The sequence below is a fragment of the Pelophylax lessonae genome (genome assembly GCF_965119305.1).
Source record: "Pelophylax lessonae genome assembly, chromosome: 1".
Classification (NCBI taxonomy): domain Eukaryota; kingdom Metazoa; phylum Chordata; class Amphibia; order Anura; family Ranidae; genus Pelophylax; species Pelophylax lessonae.
Genome location: NC_138768.1, coordinates 276,161,884 through 276,184,426, shown reverse-complemented (window position 1 = coordinate 276,184,426; position 22,543 = coordinate 276,161,884). Strand labels below are relative to the sequence as shown.

At 45.5% G+C, this 22,543-nt stretch overlaps 2 protein-coding genes across 2 annotated transcripts; one reads left to right on the top strand and one right to left on the bottom strand.

Moving 5' to 3' along the window:
- Positions 1-91: 91 nt before the first annotated feature.
- Positions 92-14,311, bottom strand: GATC (glutamyl-tRNA amidotransferase subunit C; the record flags this gene model as incomplete). Its single annotated transcript, XM_082243968.1, has 5 exons — positions 14,166-14,311; positions 13,942-13,989; positions 468-637; positions 295-398; positions 92-171 (listed from the first exon to the last, which is right to left on the bottom strand). The coding sequence occupies exons 1-5, from the start codon at positions 14,238-14,240 to the stop codon at positions 92-94; spliced, it is 477 nt and encodes a 158-aa protein (XP_082100094.1). The 5' UTR covers positions 14,241-14,311.
- TRIAP1 (TP53 regulated inhibitor of apoptosis 1) lies at positions 14,289-22,195 on the top strand. Its single transcript, XM_082254893.1, has 2 exons — positions 14,289-14,531; positions 21,805-22,195. The coding sequence occupies exons 1-2, from the start codon at positions 14,385-14,387 to the stop codon at positions 21,892-21,894; spliced, it is 237 nt and encodes a 78-aa protein (XP_082111019.1). The 5' UTR covers positions 14,289-14,384; the 3' UTR covers positions 21,895-22,195.
- Positions 22,196-22,543: the final 348 nt, after the last annotated feature.

Sequence of the window (22,543 nt, the reverse complement as noted above, 5' to 3'; positions counted from 1 at the left end):
TGAAAGTGTTTCAGTTAAAGTAAACATCTGTAGCTGTCCTAATAAAACAGTGAGATTTCCAAAAGGGTGTATCCTTGCCTGTTTTCCCCCTTCAGTCCTCTTTTGCAAATTCTATGTCATCTCCTTTGGAGGATACGTAGTTATTTTCCTTCTGCGGTAAGGGAATATTTCCTGTTGGTAGAACAAACATTAGTGTGTGTATATACACACACACACACACACACATATATATATATATATATATATATATATATATTTCTCAAAATGCAAGGGTTTTTTTTTTTATATATATACCTGGAGGCGCTACAAAATAATCTTCAACTACTGAGCTTGCGTTCTGAAGTAGAATTTCTGAGCAATTGCCAGATGTAACCGTATCACTTCTTATATACAATGCCCTACAGAAAGAAAACGAGATGAACTCATGTACATGAAGCAACTGTCCCAATAGTGTGGCTGATGCTTACCTGTCCTCTAATACAGAGGCAAGTGGCTCTATGCCATCGGTGTTCACACTGTGGAGCTGATTTGCAAAATTAATTGCACTCTGCAGGCGCTGTACTCCCTCTTGATTACGAAAGTCTACAAGGGCTAACCTCTCTAGATGATCGATGACCGCTGGAGTGACATGGCAGTCCTGGTAATTGCACAAAAAAACTGGTTATGAAATGTCTTTATTGGAATTGCACAGAATTGGCTGTAAAAATGGAATTACACAACTGATTGGCTACCAGCTTATGTGGCATCGATGGACAATGCACGATGACAACTAGCAAAGCAAGTTGGTGCAGTAAATTTAGAGACCTTTGGTCATGTATAATGGTAACTGCAAAATGCAGGAATCACAAACTAGGAAGAAACCACATTAGTGTTCTCCTGTGAAGCTAGTTTTAGTTTTGTTTTTTTGGGGGGGGGGGGACAGCAGCTTTCTATGATTATATTTACTGCAAGGATTTTTGGATAAAGGCAATGGCAAATTAAATCTGTCTAGGAACTATGAAATGCAAGTGGAATCATCTGCCTAGTATAATCGGGTTAGGCTAGCCTTAGGAAACATTGTAGCCCTGAAATATGCAGATACCTCCCTAAGATAAAAAGCTTGCTGCTGTAAACCTAAGGACAAGTGGGCCTTTTGGTTAAAAAAAGCTTGAATTTTAATTTTTTTAACATTCATGTCATACTTATCTGCTCCGTGCAATGGTTTTGCGCACAGTAGCCCTAAGGCTACATTCACACCTGAGCGTAGCGTTTTCGCGCGTTTTTTACAGCGATTTTTACCGTGATTTACAGGCGTTTTTAGATTGAATAGAAACCAATGGAAAACGCCTGCAATCTGCCCAAAAAGAAGCTCATGTACTTTTTTGGGCGTTTTACTTACAGCATCAAAACGCTCAGATGTGAACAGGGGCCATTGAAATGAATAGGATTAGTCTTGTTGGGCGTTTTGAGAGCTGATCCTAGAGCAGAAAAACTCCCCAAAAACGCCTAGGTGTGAACGAAGCCTAATCCTCCTCTTCTTGGTTCCCCTGCCGGCACTTCTGGCAGGGGAAGTTTTTCTATTTAGGCCGTAGAAAATAAAATGAACCACAAGACTTAGCTTTTATTTTATTGCAGTTGGCTGATTTAAACTCTAAGTTCAGATGAACTTAGAATTGTATCCCATACAAAAGCAAAACTGAAAAATACAGTTCTATAAAGGAAATTTTAAAGCGGTTGTAAACCCATTCATGGAATGAAGCACATGTATATCTAGTGTTTACTTGTCTCCCATCAACGCTCCAAGTGTTCTTTCTCTCTGGTGCTTCATTCTTCGGTTATCAACATGAGTCATTTCTGACAAGTTCTCCGATACAGGAGATAACAGTAGCTGAAAACATGTCTGGTAGGGAGATGAGCACTGAGCTTGTCGGTTCAGAATACAGCTCTGCAGGTGTTCCTTTGCCTATGTGGGGGGGTGTCTTCTTCTTTCGATCAGCTCTCACACAGTGTAAGTGCAGCCTCTCCACCCTTGCATGTGAAGAAGGGTTGACCATTATCGGCACTTTTGAGAGGGGAAGACTGCATATATACTTATGTAGGATGATTGGTCTCATCTCTGTGTATCATCTGAGGCTATTCACTTCATTGGGTATACAACCACTTTAATGTTTGTAGTATACATAATCACAGTTGGCTGAAGATTCAAACTAAAAGGTCATTTTAGAGCTAAACTCACAGCAGGCAGTTTATTGTAATACATATGTGGGTGCAATTTACTGTTGAAAAGATCTAATGAGGCCAGTATTGTGATTCAGACACCCCAACCACACTGTACAAAAATTGGTCCAGAGCATAACTACCTACTTGCCGAATGGAGTGTGTTGCTGCATAGTCATGCCTCTATTTTCTAGTTTCGGCACATGTCTACTGTGCCACTGCCTGACCAACTTCAGGTGCTTGTGTGCAAAGGTTTGCAGGAGGCTATCAAGACAAATTCAAGTACTTACACTAGTTGAATTTAAAGTGGTTCTTAAAATAACAAACCTGTAATACCTGCTCAGTGGCCCTGACCTACCTCTTCTGTATCTGCCCCCATTAAAGTGCTTGCTATAGTGGTAGATGTGTGGGCTCGCTCCTGAGTCAGGCTTTGTGTGTCCATAGAGACAGAAACAGTATGGCCCAACCCCACTCCCTTCTTACAAGATTTGACTGACGGCAGCAGGAGGAGCCACTGCCTTGTGAGGAGAGAATAAAGAGCAGCGTGGCCACTCCATGAGGTTGGATGAGAAGTGGTTTAACCACCCTGAAGGTTTTTACCCCCTTCATGACCAGGCCATTTTTTGAGATGCGGCACTGCGTTACTTTAACTGGCGGTTGTGCGCAGCTGGACCCAAATAAAATTGATGTGTTTTTTTTCCCACAAATAGCTTTCTTTTGGTGGTATTTGATCACCTCTGCGGTTTTTATTTTTTGCGCTATAGAAGAAAAAAAGCGACATATCTGAAAAAAATAAAAATATTTCTCTTTCGTTCATTGACACACACAGCTCCTTCTATTCTTAACCATTAGGTTATACTACCCCCTACAGGAGTAGGACACTAGGCAGAAAGTCTGGCTACGCCTATGGGCAGTCCAAGGAGGTATACTCCCTCCTATAGATACTCAGTTTTTTTTTTTTTCTGCTGAGTAAGGACCTAGTTCCTTGCTGGGATCTCTGGTCCTGGCATTTTTTCTTTTTACATTGAATTTTTTTTTTCTCTTCTGGATTTTTCCTGTGAGATCTACAATCAACTGCTGGACTGGGCGACGGGCTGGATAATCTAGATCCAGTGGTCAACGAGAAATTGGTGTGGGGCATATGTGGGGATTTTATGAGGTACCGTCTCAGACAAATAGTAATGGTATAATACCACTCCAAAGAAAGGTATAAAAAAACTTATTTTATTTACATATCAAAAAAGAGGGGGAAAGACAGGAGAACAAAATGATAAATACTAGTTCAGACATAAACAGGCAAAAAATTTGGGGGAGCATACCCATGTATTTCCTAAGCTGCTGCAGCTATGAACCAAAAGACATGTATATTAAAAAAGAATAGCGCGCAAATGCAAAAGAAATTACTACCAAATCTGAAGAGAGTCCATAAATAAAAATGGGGGTTTGGTCCCACCATATGGCCATATCGAGCTCAAGCCCACTACTGCGTCAAAGTACCCCATTATCAGTGGGTCCTACACTATCCATGAAAAAGAGATGAATCAAGCCTTTCTAACCCTTGGAGATAATACTCCTTGCTGGGAAAAATGTGCAAATGCACTACAGGGGACTCCTATATCCACTTGATGGTGGACACTGATTGAGTACCGGCGTATGTGGGGGGGTGGGGAGGGCTGCTCAACCTCGATAGTCTGGTCAGACCGAATACATAATAAACAGGCAAAAAATTTGGGGAGCATTTGCGCGCTATTCTTTTTTAATATACATGTCTTTTGGTTCATAGCTGCAGCAGCTTTGGAAATACATGGGTATGCTCCCCCAAATTTTTTGCCTGTTTATTATGTATTCGGTCTGACCAGACCCCCATTTTTATTTATGGACTCTCTTCAGATTTGGTAGTAATTTCTTTTGCATTTGCGCGCTATTCTTTTTTAATATACTAGTTCAGACATGCATAGTACAACCAAATCTCAGCAAGTTGTAAACCTCTAATTGTAACGTGTGTTGTTTGAATACACCAGGGGATACTATAGGGGCCAGATAAATCCGGTGTCACCCCATGTATTGCCCTGGATGTACAACTAACCCACTACCCTACATGTTTCGCAGAGTAATCTGCTTCTTCAGGGGTAAAAGTAGATGTTCAGAGGAGTAGCTGTAGGATAAATCAAAAACAAAAAATACATTAACAGTCTGTTATAACAGCTTTCATGTAAACATAGAATACATATCTTATTCAGCGTGTTGGTGGGGGGGGGGGGGGTGAGACCGCAAAAGCGTAATCCCCTCATCCTACACCACTTGAAACATACACTGAATTCATATAATTGTACATTTACATCAGACATAATAAATCATATAGATATATAGACATACACGCCAAAAAAGGGGTAGGGATGCTCCCACCTGAAAAGGCTGCTGATTGAAGGAATGGACCGGCAGTAATCACCTGGTAGCAAACCACGTCTTATACCGTAGATACTAGAGAGGTTAGGGTATTTCTTTCCCCCCCCCCCCTCTTTTTTATATACATTTTTAGGTTCCGATACCTGCCTTAGTTTGTGTTTATTTGCGTCCGTCCATGCCTGTTTTTAGTGTATTTTTTGTTTTTGATTATCCTACAGCTACTCCTCTGAACATCTACTTGTACCCCTGAAGAAGCGGATTACTCCACGAAACATGTAGGGTAGTGGGTTAGTTGTACATCCAGGGCAATACATGGGGTGACACCGGATTTATCTGGCCCCTATAGTATCCCCTGGTGTATTCAACAACACACGTTACAATTAGAGGTTTACAACTTGCTGAGATTTGGTTGTACTATGCATGTCTGAACTAGTATTTATCATTTTGTTCTCCTGTCTTTCCCCCTCTTTTTTGATATGTAAATACAATAAAAGTTTTTTATACCTTCCTTTGGAGTGGTATTATACCATTACTATTTGTCTGAGATGGTACCTCATAAAGTCCCCATGTATGCCCCACACCAATTTCTTGTTTTTCCAATATAATTGGGATGTGGTACCTTTAACCGACTATTGTTGGGTAAATAGAGCTTTTCTTGCTTATTATAAATCCAGTGGTCACCCCAGTCTGGCCAGCAAGTGCGCGCAGACCTCAGTTCCACGCTAGTTTGGCCGCGACATAGCCCCACTGGATAGGGGCTGGCCTGTGAGTTAAACGCCTCGCAAGGTTGCATACGACCGGGTCTCGGCTCGAGTCCCAGCGTTCCTCCTAGACGACAGCCCCCCATTTCGATGGAGAGGGGTTCTATCTGGAGTGGTGCCCACCCGGTTCCTGGTATGTTGAGTAGCTGTCCCCCATCTCCCCCTGGAGGGTTTTGGGGTGGACGTGGGCCCATCTTACCCCCCCTTCCACTTATGCTGGGGCTGTTTGGGTGGTCTGGTTCACCTGCTGGGGTGGGGGCAGGGCGCTATACTGGCAATGGGGGGTGTGTGCTGCCAGCAACCGGGTGATTGGCTGGGGGGGGGGGGGGTTACCAGCTGGGGGATCCTGTCAGGGCCCCCCATCCTGCCCGGGTCTGTTCCTGAGTCCTAGGGATCCCTCCTGGGTTCCTGGAAGGCTCGTGGTGCTGCAATTTTGTTGTAGCCTGTGTGTGTCTATGCATGGCGGCCATGTTTGTGTAGTCTAGCAACCATTTTGCGGTGGCTTGCCATTGAAAATAGCGGCAGCCATGACAGTGGAGCCTTGTGGGCGGTGATTTTGGTGGTGGGAGCCCCTCCTCATCTCCTGTTGACTCCTGAATCATTTTACTTCCTGATCGCGGCACGTCTTTTGGCTTAAATGCTGGGCTGCAGACTTCTAAAAAGGCCTTGACTGATGTTCTCTTTCAAGGAGATCGCCTGTTTGGAGCTACCCTGGATGACATCACAAAAGGTCTCACAGGGGGGGGGGGGAAGTCCCTTTCTTCCACAGGCTACTAAGGGCAAGAAAACTTGTTGTAGACTTGGGCCTTCCTTCTCGGTTCATAAGAAGTTTTTTTTCGGCCCTCCGGGTCGACTGACAAGCGCTCAAAGCTTATCAGGGCCTTCTCTGGAGGATCCAAACGAACCTGGTCTGGCAAACCGAGAACGGGCTTCTCCAGACAGCAGACAAGGCTCCTTCAGCATGAAAGGTGCCCTCACTCGTACTAGGGTTGGGGGGGGGGCGTCTTTGCTGGTTTCCAGACTCGTGGACTTCCCTGATACAAGACAAGTGGGTCCACTAAATCATTCAGTCCAGCTACAAGATCGAGTTTCGCTCTTGTCCCCCGGCAAGGTTCTTTCCTTCCAACTTGTGACTGTCCCAGCACCGCTTACAGGGTCTATTTGGGGTGGTGCAAGACCTGTTGCTTCAAGGGGTGATTGTCCCAGGTCTGACTTTGGAATATTTTCGGGGCTTTTACTCAAACCTGTTTACAGTTCCCAGGAAGGAAGGCAAAGTGAATCCAATCCTGGACCTCAAGGAGCTGAACAACCACTTTGTGCAGGAGTTCCGAATGAAGTCCATTTGCACAGTGGTGGCATCCCTGCGTCAGGGGGATTTCCTTGCTTCTATCAACATCAAGGATGCCTACCTTCATATTCCAATATGTGCCAGTCACATGCGTTTTTTCAGCTTTGCCGTGGGAGAGGAGCATTATCAGTTTGTGGCATGAGACTCCGTTCACACTGGGGCGACCTGGTCGCCTGACAGGTCGCCTGCCATAGAGTAGCTGTGGACCTGTTCTAATAGGAGCGACACAAGTCGCTCCGACTTAGAAAAAGGGTCCGGAGATTCTTTGGGGCGACCTGGAGCAACCTGCATTGACTTCAATGATATGAAGTCCGTGCCGGCCGCTCCAAGGTCGCGGTGCGAGCTGCGCACCGCGACCTGTGAGGTCGCCCCGGCAAGTAGTGTCGCCCCAGTGTGAACGGGGTCTTACTCTTTGGTCTCGCTTCCGCTCCTCAGGTCTTCACAAAAGTGTTACAAGGAGATCACAATATGAACTATGCAGGAATTCAGTTGGATTTGGAATTTTCAGAAGTCTGCACTGGTTCTGTCCACAGAGCTGGACTATCTGGGCTGACTCTAGGCTCGGCCTTAGCCAGAGTACTCCTTCCTCTGAACAAACTCCAGAAATTGCAGGCTGCAGTTCGTCTCCTACTGTCCAGCAGATAGTCATTCCTCCATAATTTCATGCGGGTGCTGGGCCTGATGGTGTCTACCTTCAAGGTGGTTCCATTTGCACAGTTCAATACGAGGTCCCTGCAAAGGGAGATTCTAGCCAAATGGGACAAGACTTCGCAGTCGCTGGACAATCAGATCCGGAGTCCCTGATATTGTGACTTTGTTCTTTGGCGCTTCAGCTGAGCAAATCCTTCCTCCCCTTGTATTGGACAGTGGTCACCACGGATGCCAGCCTGTCCGGCTGGGGAGGTGTCCTCAGTAAGCATTCTGCTCAGGGGATCTGGACACTGGAAGAGTCCAGACTACCGATCAATGTCTTGGGACTCTGAGAGATGAGACTCTGCCTGGACTATTGTATGGATCATCTTCGGGATGTCCAGTACGCATTCAATCGGACAATGCCACGGTCGTGGCTTATGTCACTCACCAAGGAGGCACAAAAAGGGTCTGGAGGAAGGCGACGTTCTAAGGTGGGCAGAACGGTTTGTTCCAGCCCTCGCCGCCGTACACATTCCCGGGGTGGAAAACTGGCAGGCGGATTACCTCAGTCTGCAGGCATTGGACCAAGGGGAGTGGTCCCTTCATCCGGAGGTGTATCATCAGTTGTGCCCCCGGTGGGGCATCCCAAAGGTGGATTTGTTGGCGTATCGTCTCAACAGAAAGGTGCAGAGGTTTGTTGCCTCGGTCGCGGGATCTTCTGGCGAACGCTACAGACGCGCTGATGGCCCTTGGGGTCAGTATCGTCTGATTTACGCCTTCCCTCCTCTCAAGCTTCTGCCAAGACTTCTACGCAGGATCGAGGCAGAAGGAGTTCCAGTCATCTTAGTGGCTCTGGATTGGCCTTGCTTGGCTTGGTACGGCGATATGGTGCGGCTGGTCGCCGATGTTCCTTGAAAGCTTCCTCTCAGGGAGGATATGCTGTCCCAAGGACCGATCTTCCATCCTGCTTTACAGTTGCTGGTTTTGACGGCTTGGCTGTTGAATGCCAGGTGCTGAAGGATAGAGGTTTATCTGAGTCGGTGATTCCCACACTGGTAAAAGCTAGGAAATCTACTTCTAGGAAGATCTACCATGGTATGTGGAAGATGTACATTGCATGGTGTGAATCTCTTGGGGTTCATTTTTGCTCCTTCTCAGTGGCTCGGATCATGTCCTTCCTTCAACGGGGGGTTGAACAGAAATTGGCCTTGAGTACCATCAAGGGCCAGATGTTGGCTTTGGCAGTCTTCCAATGACATTTGGCCACAGACTCCCTGGTGCGTACCTTTCTTCGGGGTGTCTGACGTTTGGTTCCTCCAGTGCCGTCTCTGTTGCGGCCTTGGGACCTCAATTTGGTGCTTTCGGCCCTCCAGAAGCCTCCCTTTGATAATCTTCAGAAGATTCCCCTGCTTATGCTGTCCATCACCTCTGCGTGCAGGGTGTCGGAAATGGCGGCGTTATCCTGTCATTCACCTTACCTGGTAATTCACAGAGATAAGGTTGTTCTTCGCCCCTGCCTGTCTTTCCTTCCAAAGGTTGTCTTTGATTTTCATTTGAATGATGAAGTTGTGTTGTGTCCCAGGCCTAAACATCCAAGGGAAATTGCCTTGCATGTGGTCTGGGCAATTGGGGTGTACCTGGCAGCTACAGAGTCTTTCAGGAAGTCAGACATACTATTTGTGCTCGCGGATGGGCCTCGTAAAGGGTTGTCCACTTCCTCTGCGACCATTTCCAGATGGATCAGACAGTGATTCAGGCCTATTCCATCAAGGGTCAGGTTCCTCCTTTCCCTGTTAAGGCGCACTCTACTAGGGAGCTTAGTACCTCCTGGGCCTTCCGTCATCAGGCGTCAGTGATACAGGTTTGCAAGGCAGCCACCTGGTTGTCGGTGCACACTTTTACAAAGTTTTATAAAGTGGATGTGTTGGCATCTATGGATGCTTCTTTTGGCCGCAAGGGTTTGCAGGCTGCTGTTGAGAGGACTTGATCCTCTTTGAGGGTGAATTGTTTTTTTCAGGTGGGTTCCAGTTGTTTTGGTTGAGCTCTTTTTGCCTGGTTGGCTACTGTTTAGCCTTGGGAATTTTTTTATGTTCCCACCCCTCATGTTAAAACACTGCTTTGGGATGTCCCAATGGTTGAGAATATCAGAAGCTGTGTCTGTCACTGAACGAAAGAGAAAATGTGATTTTTGACTTACTGTAAAACCCATTTCTCTGATGTTCATTGACGGACACAGCACCCAACCCTCTGTGGAGTTGGAAATTCTTCTGACACTGCTTGTAACAAAACCTATAGCAGGGAGAGTGAGAAACCCCCCTGGGACTGCCCATAGGCAAAGCCAGACTTTTTTTATGCTTAGTGTCCTACTCCTGTAGGGGGCAGTATAACACCCAATGGTTAAGAATATCAGGAGCTGTGTCCGTCAATGAACTTCAAAGAAATTGATTTTACGGTAAATCAAATATCCATTTTTTTTTTTTTACTTTGCTATCAAACATTCCCAATAAAAAAAAACACAACTTTTTTTTCCTCAATTTGGGCCAACATGTATGCTGCTACATATGTTTGGTAAAAAAAAAAATACCAATAAGTGTATATTGATTGGTTTGCACAAAAGTTATCAAGTCTACAAACTAGGGGATAGATTTATGTAATTTAAATTTATTTTTTACTAGTAATGGCGGCGATGAGCGATTTTTAGCGGGATTGTGACATTGCAGTGGACGGATCGGACCCCTAACTGACACTTTTGGGGGGACCAGTGACATTACTACAGTAATTAGTGCTAAAAATATGCACTGTTACTGTACTAACACTGGCAGGGAAGAGGTTAACACCAGGGGCGATCAAAGGTTTAAATGTGTGCCTAGGGCAGTGATGGTAAACCTTTTTGAGCCAGAGTGCCCAAACTGCCACACAAAATCAACTTATTTTTTCAAAGTGCCAACACTGCAATTAGTAACAGCCACAGATAATGGCCACAAGGGCCTCTCACCAATCCCAGCGACAAAGCAACAACCCTTCCTCCCAACAGATGTCCACTCACTCTTGGTTGCTCGTGGCGACGCCCGCAACTGGCACTGTAGGGGCAGTATCCTGGCTGCCTCTTTGTCCCCTGGCTCACAGCGTGCTGCTCTAGTTTCTCCCTTGCAGCAATGACTTCTCTCTCTCTCCCTCTCTCTCCCTCCCTCCGGATGGGGATATTGGGCTAGACATTAAAATAGACCCATGGTCTTCCAGGACTATATATCCCATAGTGCACTTGTCAAGCTCCTCATTGGTCCCTGGCTGCAGCCAATGGGAAGGCAGAAAGAATCACAGCGGGTGGCGATCTCTGCAAGTGCTGCTCTGTCCCTGTCCAGCACTGCTTGACAGAAGAAGGGGGGCGAGCGGGGGGGAAATAGAAAGCCTGCGCTCCCTTTTCCCCTTGTCACAGCGCCACTGCCGTGTGGGAAGGAGGGAGGATTAGAGAGCAGAGGCAGCAGCAACTTCCCAGTATAGCTGGCGTGCCCACAGAGAGGGCTCTGCGTGCCGGCTGTGGCACGCCTGCTATAAAGTTCACCATCACTGGCCTAGGGGATGCTTTCTAACTGTGTGGGGGTTGTAATCACTGGATGAACACAGAGACCTCTGTTCCTAAATAGGAGGAACACAGGATCCCTGTGTTCATCACTGACAGAACAGCGGTCTGGCGTGTTTATATCGGCAGACTGCTGTTCTGTCTCCATGGTAGCGATCGCGGCTGCTGGGCCCGCTGATGGCCTCCCCCTCAAGCCAATTGGCGCGCGCGCACCTCCGCTATGCTGTACACAAAGCGACATAACGACAGCAGCACTCAGTTCAGAGCTAACAAACTCCAAACTAGAAAGCCAGGTGCACAGTTGACCTAGCACCCCTGTGGTTGGTCAGTTCGAGCAGTCGGGACCATAAGCGATCTAATAGAACCCAGATGTCTCCATCAACATAACTTATATAGGAGCTTATTGGTCCTGGTGTGATACCAATAAATTTAGAAGTTGTAAACCCTTAGGGCTGTTAAAAATGCAGTTTGTTCTGCATACATCAGTATGCAACACCATAGTGTGTGGGGCTGTTGTGTGGGCCATCTCCCTGCAGGCTGTTGTGCCCAAAAACCGTCAGATTGACTCAAGCAGATAACAGGGGAACAAGGTGTTTTGGATTCAGGCAAGTACAGACTATACTTTCAGAAAAAACATAATATCGTGGTGCTTTTAAATAATTTTCTACCCAAATATTTAGATTTTTAACATATGTGTGAAAAATTATAACATTGAGGGGAAATAGTTAAATTATATTGAGCTTTAACCTCCCTGGCGGTATTTCCGAGTGTGGCTCGGGTGGGATTTCACTGCCATAAGCGGTAACCCCGAGCCACACTCGGGGTACTGCCAGGGAGCATTGCTGGATCCTTGGAGAGGGTTACTTACCTTGTCACTGGGATCCAGCGATGTGTACCTTCGGCATACTGCGGCCGGATCTTCTGCCCGATGCTTGTGAGCCCTGGCTTCCATCTCCTGCGACGTGACGCTCGCAGGGGGGGTGGAACCGGCGGCAAATTTGAAAAGTAAAACACAAACACACTGATTTCATTACAAAATAAAACAAAATTGATATTAGTTTGCCCCCAGTGCCCTTTCCTGCAGTTTTACTGTACTTTTTTATATATATATATATATATATATATATATACACACACACACACACACACACGTTATATATATGTATGTATACACACACATATACACACACACTTTAACTCATTTATAGTCATTTATTATATTATAATTTTTGATTTTGTGTTTCAAACTTTATCATACCCGAGATGTTATAAAGAAGAACGCACAGTAAAGAAAAATCATATGTAAATAGTTGGTTTGGGCTGCTCGTCCTTAAGAATTACTAGCAAAATAATGGTACCGCTTTCAGCACCTAAAATCGGAAAGAATCATACCGCCAGGGAGGTTAAAGGAACCATTTTTTATTACTACATTTGATGTGTGTATAATGTCTTGCCGAGATGTACACTGTACTACAAAGCACTATGAATGTATCTCATACTGTCATCCAGACCTACTATTCTGTTAAACTTTAACACTGAAAATTAGGAGTCTTAACAACACAAATGCAATGAACCTACTACGCTTGAGGCTCAGGAGTCATCACCATACAAATGCCATGTACCTGTGTTTGTGGCTCAGGGGTCATCACCATACAGATGTCATGTACCTGTGATTGTGGCTCAGGAGTCATCACCATACAAATGCCATGTACCTGTGATTGTGTCTCAGGGGTCATCACCATACAAATGCCATGTACCTATGATTGTGGCTCAGGAGTCATCACCATACAAATGCCATGTACCTGTGATTGTGTCTCAGGGGTCATCGCCATACAAATGCCATGTACCTGTGATTGTGTCTCAGGGGTCATCACCATACAAATGACATGTACCTGTGATTGTGTCTCAGGGGTCATCGCCATACAAATACCATGTACCTGTGATTGTGTCTCAGGAGTCATCACCATACAAATGCCATGTACCTGTGATTGTGTCTCAGGGGTCATCACCATACAAAGGTCATGTACCTGTGATTGTGGCTCAGGGGTCATCACCATACAAAGGTCATGTACCTGTGATTGTGGCTCAGGGGTCATCACCATACAAATGCCATGTACCTGTGATTGTGGCTCAGGGGTCATCACCATACAAATGCCATGTACCTGTGATTGTGGCTCAGGAGTCATCACCATACAAATGCCATGTACCTGTGATTGTGGCTCAGGGGTCATCACCATACAAATGCCATGTACCTGTGATTGTGGCTCAGGAGTCATCACCATACAAATGCCATGTACCTGCGATTGTGGCTCAGGAGTCATCACCATACAAATGCCATGTACCTGTGATTGTGGCTCAGGGGTCATCACCATACAAATGCCATGTACCTGTGATTGTGGCTCAGGAGTCATCACCATACAAATGCCATGTACCTGTGATTGTGGCTCAGGAGTCATCACCATACAAATGCCATGTACCTGCGATTGTGGCTCAGGAGTCATCACCATACAAATGCCATGTACCTGCGATTGTGGCTCAGGAGTCATCACCATACAAATGCCATGTACCTGCGATTGTGGCTCAGGGGTCATCACCATACAAATGACATGTACCTGTGATTGTGTCTCAGGGGTCATCGCCATACAAATACCATGTACCTGTGATTGTGTCTCAGGAGTCATCACCATACAAATGCCATGTACCTGTGATTGTGTCTCAGGAGTCATCGCCATACAAATACCATGTACCTATGATTGTGTCTCAGGAGTCATCACCATACAAATGCCATGTACCTGTGATTGTGTCTCAGGGGTCATCACCATACAAATGCCATGTACCTGTGATTGTGGCTCAGGGGTCATCACCATACAAATGCCATGTACCTGTGATTGTGGCTCAGGAGTCATCACCATACAAATGCCATGTACCTGCGATTGTGTCTCAGGGGTCATCACCATACAAATACCATGTACCTATGATTGTGTCTCAGGGGTCATCACCATACAAATGCCATTTACCTGTGATTGCGGCTCAGGCTCAATTCTCCAAGTCGGATTCTGCGGAACCTTCAGAGGATGCAAATCATATTGTTTAATGGCAACATTCATTACATCCAATCAATGTATAATATCCAGCTGCTCAGGTACTACAAGTCCCAGCAGGTTCTCCGTCGCACTGTGTACAGAGGCCCCCTGGGAAATGTAGTCTCTGATCAGCAGGAGGATAGTGAACACTGTGATACCTTACTCTGCGAGGACAGGAGGCATGTAAATCCAGCCGTCCTCCACTGCCTCACAGCTGCCTTCTGCAACCACATTTTCACCGGAGTCGCCTTCCAATGACGCCATATGCAGCGCGACGGCTAACGTGACCTTGAGCAAAGAGCAGCCATCTTTAGAGAGGGCACAGGAGGCATTGTTGGGTATGGTGTGAGTTGTCCGATAGTGACACAGGCAGCGATATGAACAGTGTGGGCGAGGAGTGCACGGACATGAAGCGGGAGTATGACCAGTGCTTCAATCGGTGGTTCGCCGAGAAGTTCCTGAAAGGGGAGGGCAGCGGGGACCCGTGCACCGAGCTCTTCCGGCGGTACCGCACCTGTGTCCAGGTGAGACCTACCTCAGGGGGGTGAGCCGGAGGAACTAAAGAAAGGGAAAACGGTTCTTTAACGAATGTGGGGTAGTTAGAGCTTCCTGTCAGGCCTGTAGTGCCCTCTGTGTCTCCCATGGGGGCATTTCTTTCACTTCCTGTATCAGTGGGACAATATATAAAACGGTTCATTAGAAATGATTTCGTTGTCTGTGTGAAAGAGGAACTCTGCTCATCTTTTACAAAAATAAAAGTCAACCTTTACTAACATGTTAAAATGTAAATATAAAAAAAATGCAAACAAGCAGGGTTTTCATTGCAGAAGAGGCATGCATTGTTTCCTCTGCAATCAAGTACACTTACCTGCCTGTTTGCAGGCCTCTGAAATGTACCTTCCAGCAGTATGATAGGAGTGACATCATCTCACACCAGGCAATCAAACTGGCAGAAGACCAACACCCATAAGAACCTGGGGCGAGAATGTCTGCCTTTAATTCCACTTTAACCACTTTACCACCGGAGGATTTTGCTGTCTTACGTCCAGGCCACTTTTTGCGATTCAGCGCTGTGCGACTTCAACTGACAATTGCGCGGTCGTGTGACGCTGTACCCAAACGAAATTTACGTCCTTTTTTTCCCACAAACAGGGCTTTCTTTTGGTGGTATTTGATCACCTGTGCGATTTTTACTTTTTGCGCTATAAACAAAAAAAGAGCGTTTATTTTGAAAAAATAACAATATTTTTAACATTTTTTTTATATGAAATTCCCCCCAAAAAAGATGTAAAAAACAATTTTTTTAAAAATTTTTGGCCAATTTGTTTTCTGCTACCTATGTTTGGTAAAAAAAATCGCAATAAGCATATTTTGATTGGTTTGCGCAAAAGTTATTGCGTTTACTAACAAAGGGAAAGATTTCTGTCATTTTTGGTGTTTTTTTTTTAACGCGTAATGGCGGCGATCTGCAATTTTTTTGCTGGACTGCGACATTGCGGCGGACAGATCGGACCCTTGACTGACATTTTTGACACTTTTGGGGGTACCAGTGACATTACTGCAGTAATCAGTGCTATATATATGCACTGTTACTGTAAAAATGACACTGGCAGGGAAGGGGTTAATTTTATTGGAGAGGGAGGGGTTAATGTATGCCTGGTGCTTACTGACGTGTGGGGGGGGAGGTGACTGAGTGAGTCATGGACAGATCGGATGTCCAGCTATGCTGAACAGTCCGATCTGTCACTCCCTGTCACTATGGAGATCCGCCCGCTGTGTGTAAACAGACTCGATCCCCGACGATCGGGTAAGAGCAGTGGCAATCGCCGCTGCTCCTCCCCTGGCCCGACTCCCACTGTGAATGAAAACAGCGGGAGCGAGCCTCCGGCGGCGCGCAAGCGCCGCCCAGAAGGGGGAGTGTCTGACGACGTAGTACTACGTCGTCAGACGATAACGAGCCACTCTGCCCCAGTAATATTACTGTGAGCAGTCGTAAAGTGGTTTTAAAGGCTGGAGATTTTTTACTTTCATGTATTCAAGCGGAACTCCACCCAAAAGTGAAACTCCCGCTTTAATTACCCCTGACATGCCACATTTCACACATGACATTTGGCATGTCATGTTTTTTTCTGGGGGGAGGGAGGGGATATAGTTTTGACATGTACCCGCTCTCACTTCTGCTCAGAGCACAGCAGCGCCCAGAGCAGAAGTTCTCCTCTCCCCCTTCCTCCCTGCAATCTTCTAGGACACCTCACAGGTCCCAGAAGATTGCCCGGCCATTCGGAATGCACAGCGCGACTCGCGATTGCGCAGTGCTCACCCGTCTGTGAAGCCGCGCGCTGTCACAGCCGGGTGCCCACACTAGTGATGGGAGGAGAGGATCAAAGCTTCAGGCGGCTGCATCCTGGGACAGGTGAGTGTCTGTTTATTACACTTTTTGTAGCTGCAGACTTTTAATAAAAGGCCAGAACTCCGCTTTAAGGACTGATCCCCCTCTACTCTTTCACAATTGGCACTTTTGAGGAGTGGAGAACGGGTACCCGATTTTGACAGGTACCCTGGCGCTCGGCAACAGACGTTTTTCTTCTTACCTCCCCCTGCAGTCTTCTGGGACAATGACAGGTCCCAGAGGACACATCCACCACTCCTAATGCGCATTGGGCACCCAGATGTGAAGCCGCAAGCTGTTAAAGCCAGGTGCTTATAGGGAAGATGCCGGGGACCAAAGACAGTGGGTGAGAACGCCTGGGGTGAGCTCAACGCTGGACCGTGGGACAGGTGATAGGCTGTTTTTTTTTAAAAGTCAGCAGCTAAACTTTTTGTAGCTGCAGACTCTTATTTTTATCACAGGTGACTGGAGCTCCTCTTTAAGATGAAAACCTTTCTGTGTGCAGCATCCCCTCCCAGCCCACCGTAATACTTACCTGATCTCCATCCAGCGATGTGCACCAGAAGCAACCGCTCTACCAGTTCTCTTCATCCTTATTGGCTTAGACACAGCAGCCAGTAAGAAGGGGGGGGGGGGAACAAGTCCTGTTCTGTGTGTTTTATGAATATACAGAGCGGGGATTAGGAGCATGCATGCACGAGTGCCACCATAGTAAGTGGCTTGCTTTGGGGGCATTTAGAGGGGGGCAGGAGCACTGGTGAGGGATCTGAGAAGAGGAAGATTGGAACTGCTCTGTGCAAAACCCTTACACAGAGCAGGCAAGTATAACATGTTTGGTATTTTAAAACAAAAATGACCTTTAGTATCACTTTAACCACTTGACGATCGTCCATCACTGCATTGTGGGCGAGCCCTCGCTGTAGGCAAAGTAACGTACCCGTACGTCACTGCCTACTTCCTGCCTGAAACCAGGAACTGTCGGGGAACTGGAGAAAGTGCAGAGAAGGGCAACCAAACTGATAAGAGGCATGGAGGACCTCAGCTATTAGAAAAGATTAGAGGAACTGAATGTATTCTCTCTTGAGAAGAGGAGATTAAGGGGGGATATGATTAACATGTATAAATACATAAGGGGTCCATATAGTGAACTTGGTGTTGAGTTGTTCACTTTAAGGTCAACACAGAGGACAAGGGGCACTCTTTATGTCTAGAGGAAAACTGATTTAGTCTCCAAATGCGGAAAGGTTTCTTCACTGTAAGAGCTGTGAAAATGTGGAATAGACTCCCTCTAGAGGTGGTTCTGGCCAGCTCACTAGATTGCTTTAAAAAAAGGCCTGGATTCTTTCCTGGGTGTACATAATATAAATGGGTACTACATTTTTTTTAGGTAAAGTTGATCCAGGGAATATCCGATTTCCTCTCGGGGGATCAGGAAGGAATTTTTTTTCCCCTGATGTAGCAAATTGGATCATGCTTTGCTGGGGTTTATTTTCGCCTTCCTCTGGATCAACAGAGGGTATAGGATTGTGTATATGGGATTGTATGGTTGGGTTTTCATCACTGTTTTTATTTTCTTTGGTTGAACCAGATAGACTTGTGTCTTTTTTTTAACCTGACTAACTATGTAACTATGAAAATTGTACAGCCTGTCAAAGTCCCAGCCAATGATTCATGGCCAGGACCTGCTAATTGCTGTGTACAGTCTACAGTCACAGCGCAGAGCTCTTATGTTGGTAAACAACCTTTATTAGTTACAACTAAGGGCTCTTTCACACGGGCGCTCCGTATGTCCGCAAATCATCCTATTTTTTTGCGGATGATTTACGGACATAATGTAAGTGAATGGCATTGCGGATGTCAGCGGAATACCATCCGCTGACATCCGATTTCCGTCCTTTCAGTTCTGTTCCGTTTTTTGGAACGGAACAGAACCCTATTTTTCCTCCGTTCAAAAAACGGAAAAGGAAGGAAAATCGGATGTCAGCAGTGTCATCCGCTGACATCCGCAATCCCCATAGACTTACATTAGGTCCGCATATCATCTGCAAATGGATGGGATGATATGCGGACATACGGAGCGGATGACACAAGTGTCATCCGCTCCGTGAAAAAATAAAAAAAAAAAGTCCCTCATCGGTGCAAAAAAACAGAGCGGCCGTGTGAAAGAGGCCTAACAGATGTTTTTGTGCACTTTTACTTTATAAAAGATGTTGATCACCCACCGGCGGAGACTGACAGATGTTGATGTCACAATAGAACACTATTGCAGATATTTTTTTTGCACTGGTACAGCTGTTCATGGGGATACTGACAGATGTTTTGTGCACTGCTACAGATGTGATGGGGACATTGTCAGATGTTTTGTGCACTAGTACAGATGTTTATGGGGACACTGTGACAGATTTATTGTGCCCTGGTACAGATGTTATATGGGGACATTGTCAGATGTTTTGTGCCCTGGTACAGATGTTCATGGGGACACTGACAGATGTTTTGTGCACCGCTGCAGATGTGATGGGGACACTGTGACAAATGTTTTGTGCAGTGGTACAGATGTTCATGGGGACACTGACAGATTTATTGTGCACTGGTACAGATGTTAATGGGGACATTGTCAGATGTTTTGTGCACTGGTACAGATGTTCATGGGGACACTGTGACAGATTTATTGTGCACTGGTACAAATGTTCATGGGGACACTGACAGATGTTTTGTGCACTGGTACAGATGTTAATGGGGACACTGTGACAGATTTATTGTGCACTGGTACAGATGTTAATGGGGACACTGTGACAGATTTATTGTGCACTGGTACAGATGTTAATGGGGACACTGTGACAGATTTATTGTGCAATGGTACAGATGTTAATGGGAACATTTTTAGGTGTTTTGTGTGCTGGTACAGATGTTTATGGGGGACACTGACAGATTTATTGTGCACTGGTACAGATGTTCATGGAGACATGATCAGATGTTTTGTGCACTGGTGCAGATGTTTATGGGGACACTGTGCAGGGTGGATTTGATTTAAATCAAGTCGATTTAAATCACTAGTAAAAAGACTTCATTAAATCCACTCGATTTAAATCATAATTTCTAAAGAGCAACTATTACCTGTGACCTGCAGGGGCTCCTCCCCTGAACCGCTGTTGACTCACTTACAGTCCCATTCACTTTAATGGGATGTCTGGTGATGCGGCAGTGACACAACAAGGTGAGGGACGTGGCGGCAGCAGGTGAGTGGATGTCCGCTAACAGGTTCTACCATGATGGATCTGAAATGACAGGTGCTCTTTATATATAAGGACTTATTCATGCAAACAAAATGAACATTTCCTATTTAGAATAATAAGTTGTCAGGTTAGTAAAACAGCAATATCAGGACCGATTCAATCATACAGTTTGTAGTGTACATAAATTTGCAAAACAATGGGATAAAAGAATATTCCTGAACTTTATTTTATCTCAAGGTTACTGTGAAATTGTGTGAATGCATCAATGCAGTGCATGTTATCTTGGACTCATTGTGGATATAGGAAGAGTCCCCTGTAGTGCATTTGCACAGCTTTCCCAGCAAGGAGTATTATCTCCAAGGGTTAGAAAGGCTGGATTCATCTCTTTTTCATGGATAGTGTAGGACCCACTGATAATGGGGTACTTTGACGCAGTAGTGGGCTTGAGCACGATGTGGCCATATGGTGGGACCAAATCCCCATTTTTATTTATGGATTGTCTTCAGATTTGGTAGTAATTTCTTTTGCATTTGCGCGCTATTCTTTTTTAATATACATGTCTTTTGGTTCATAGCTGCAGCAGCTTTAGAAATACATGGGTATGCTCCCCCAAAATTTTTTTGCCTATCTTGGACTCATTGATTGAGTTTACCAAAAATGTAAATATTGCAGAATATACAGCCTCATGCTACATAACTAAGCTCCATTTCATGCTAAATAAATTTAATTATTAATGTATCTTAAATAGAAAACTACTTTTAGATAGATTTTTACTCCAAAAGCATTTTATTAAAATAAATTTGATTAAAATAAAAAAAATCAGATTTTTTAAATATTTAAAAATGATTGATTTTTATCCACCCTGACACTGTGACAGATGTTTGTGCACTGGTACAGATGTTCATGGGGACACTGACAGATGTTTTGTGCACTGGTATAGATGTTTGTGGGACATTGTGACAGATGTTTTTGTGCACTGGTACAGATGTTTGAGGACAATGAGAGATATTCATGGGACAGGGACAGTGGTGCTTGGTGTACTGGGTGTGGGGATCTGTGACGGCTCTGTGTGTAAATTCATCCCTTACACATCGCTGTCACAGAGGCTCCAGTTTCCTCTGCCCCCCTCCCACTCCCACTCTCATTTCACTGAGCTCAGCCGGGAGAACTGTCACAGAGACACATGTCTCATTTTATACTGTGAAGGCTGTGATTGAACACAGCTATCATGTGATCAGGAGGGTCAATTGCAGCGCCCATATCCTGATCCCATCTTGGCTGTATCCTCTCATCACAGGATCATGCTGTTGCGCGGCCTCCCGTTCTGAGGGACATACAGGTATGTCCACTCGGAACAGTGAAGTGTTTGGAGGTTCTAAGTAATTTGTAGCTGAAAAAAATGCTGATTATAGGAAAACAGTTAGGGCTCTTTCAATCGTGCGGCTCAGCAGGGGATCGTAAACACAGATCCCCGCTGAGCAGGAAGGTGACAGCTCCCTCTCTGCTCTGTGTGCGGAGAGGGAGGTGTCAGCGCCCCATGTATCTCTATGGGGGAATCGGATGAGAGCGAACCGCCTGGTGGCTCTCATCTGATCCCATCCGATCCGATCCGACCCCCTGGATGGAAAATAGGGTTTCCATCCGTCCGGATTTCATGGACAGAATCGGATGTGGCTGGCAGCGGATGTCAGCGGACATGTCACCGCTGACATCCGCTGCCCCATAGGGAGGCATGGAGCATCCAATCAGATCCGCCTAGAAAAACTGACAGGCGGATCTGATTGGATCGCTCGTGTGAAAGGGGCCTAAAACATTTAGTATTTGTGTCTGTCCTGCTTTAGGATCTCCAAGACCTCTTTCACAAGAGAGGTATGATCAGGTCCACCTGTCTGTTTTTTTGGCAGACCTAACCGGACCCTCCATTCTCCTCTGTGGGCAGTCAGATGTAAACAAACTTATGTCTGTTTAAACCTAGCTACCTCTGATCTGGCAAAAACAAATGGATGGGGATCTGTTCCTCTCCATCTGGCTGGATCTGAGGGCAGTCAGGTGTAAACGGACATCCGACCGCCCATAGAGCCGAGCGTGCTGTGCCCGTAACTGCTCTGCGTAAAAATCTGTTTTCAAGCATTTTAACATTGATTAATAATTTACTGTATTGTTTTTCTTTTGTAGAAAGCTATCAAGGACAAGGACATCCCTGTTGACGGAATAGAATTCATGGGACCCAGCAAAGAAAAGCCAGAATCGAATACAGATTCTTGACCCAGTTTGGGCCCTGCACTTATGGGGCCCCCAATGTCACATTTTCCATATACCAATTTAAATGGGAAATACTGTGTGCAGCCAGACTGGAACAATTGTACTGATATCACAGCCTCAATGAGCTGTATAGGTCCTCATACAAATATTTTTACAAGTGAGCTCATTCAAAATATCACATTGACTTCTGTTTTATACATTTTGCGCTCTGTAAATGTTACTTATGAATGCAAATTAATGATTTGTAATAGAAATGTCTTAATCTGTAAACTTGCATTACGCTTCATAAATTAGATGATACTTTTTGTGTGTAATTTTATTAGTGTGTTGTGTATTAAACTCCAGTTGCTCATATGCTTCCCTTTGATTCTCCCCTTTAAAGGACAAGTTAACCTTTGGAACATGTTACATGTTCCACCTGTATTTAGGGATAACATGCTTCAGCTCCTGCCACCCAAAATCCTCCTCCTCCCTGTGAGAGCAGGCGGGGGTTCTTCTCCCTGCACCCGCTGTCACTTTTTTAAAATTAGCGTAACTGTCCGCCTACACAGCCACGTCATTCATTGACTGTGAATGAATAAACTACAAGTACCACCTTCCACCACAGGAGACTGACTTGTAGTGTGAATGAACTGTGTACACTGATCAGCAT

Bases quoted from the DNA above. Each gene is read 5' to 3' on its own strand.
- TRIAP1 (XM_082254893.1), top strand. From the start codon at position 14,385: ATGAACAGTGTGGGCGAGGAGTGCACGGACATGAAGCGGGAGTATGAC. The intron at 14,532-21,804 runs GTGAGACCTACC...TTTCTTTTGTAG, and splicing joins GGTACCGCACCTGTGTCCAG to AAAGCTATCAAGGACAAGGA.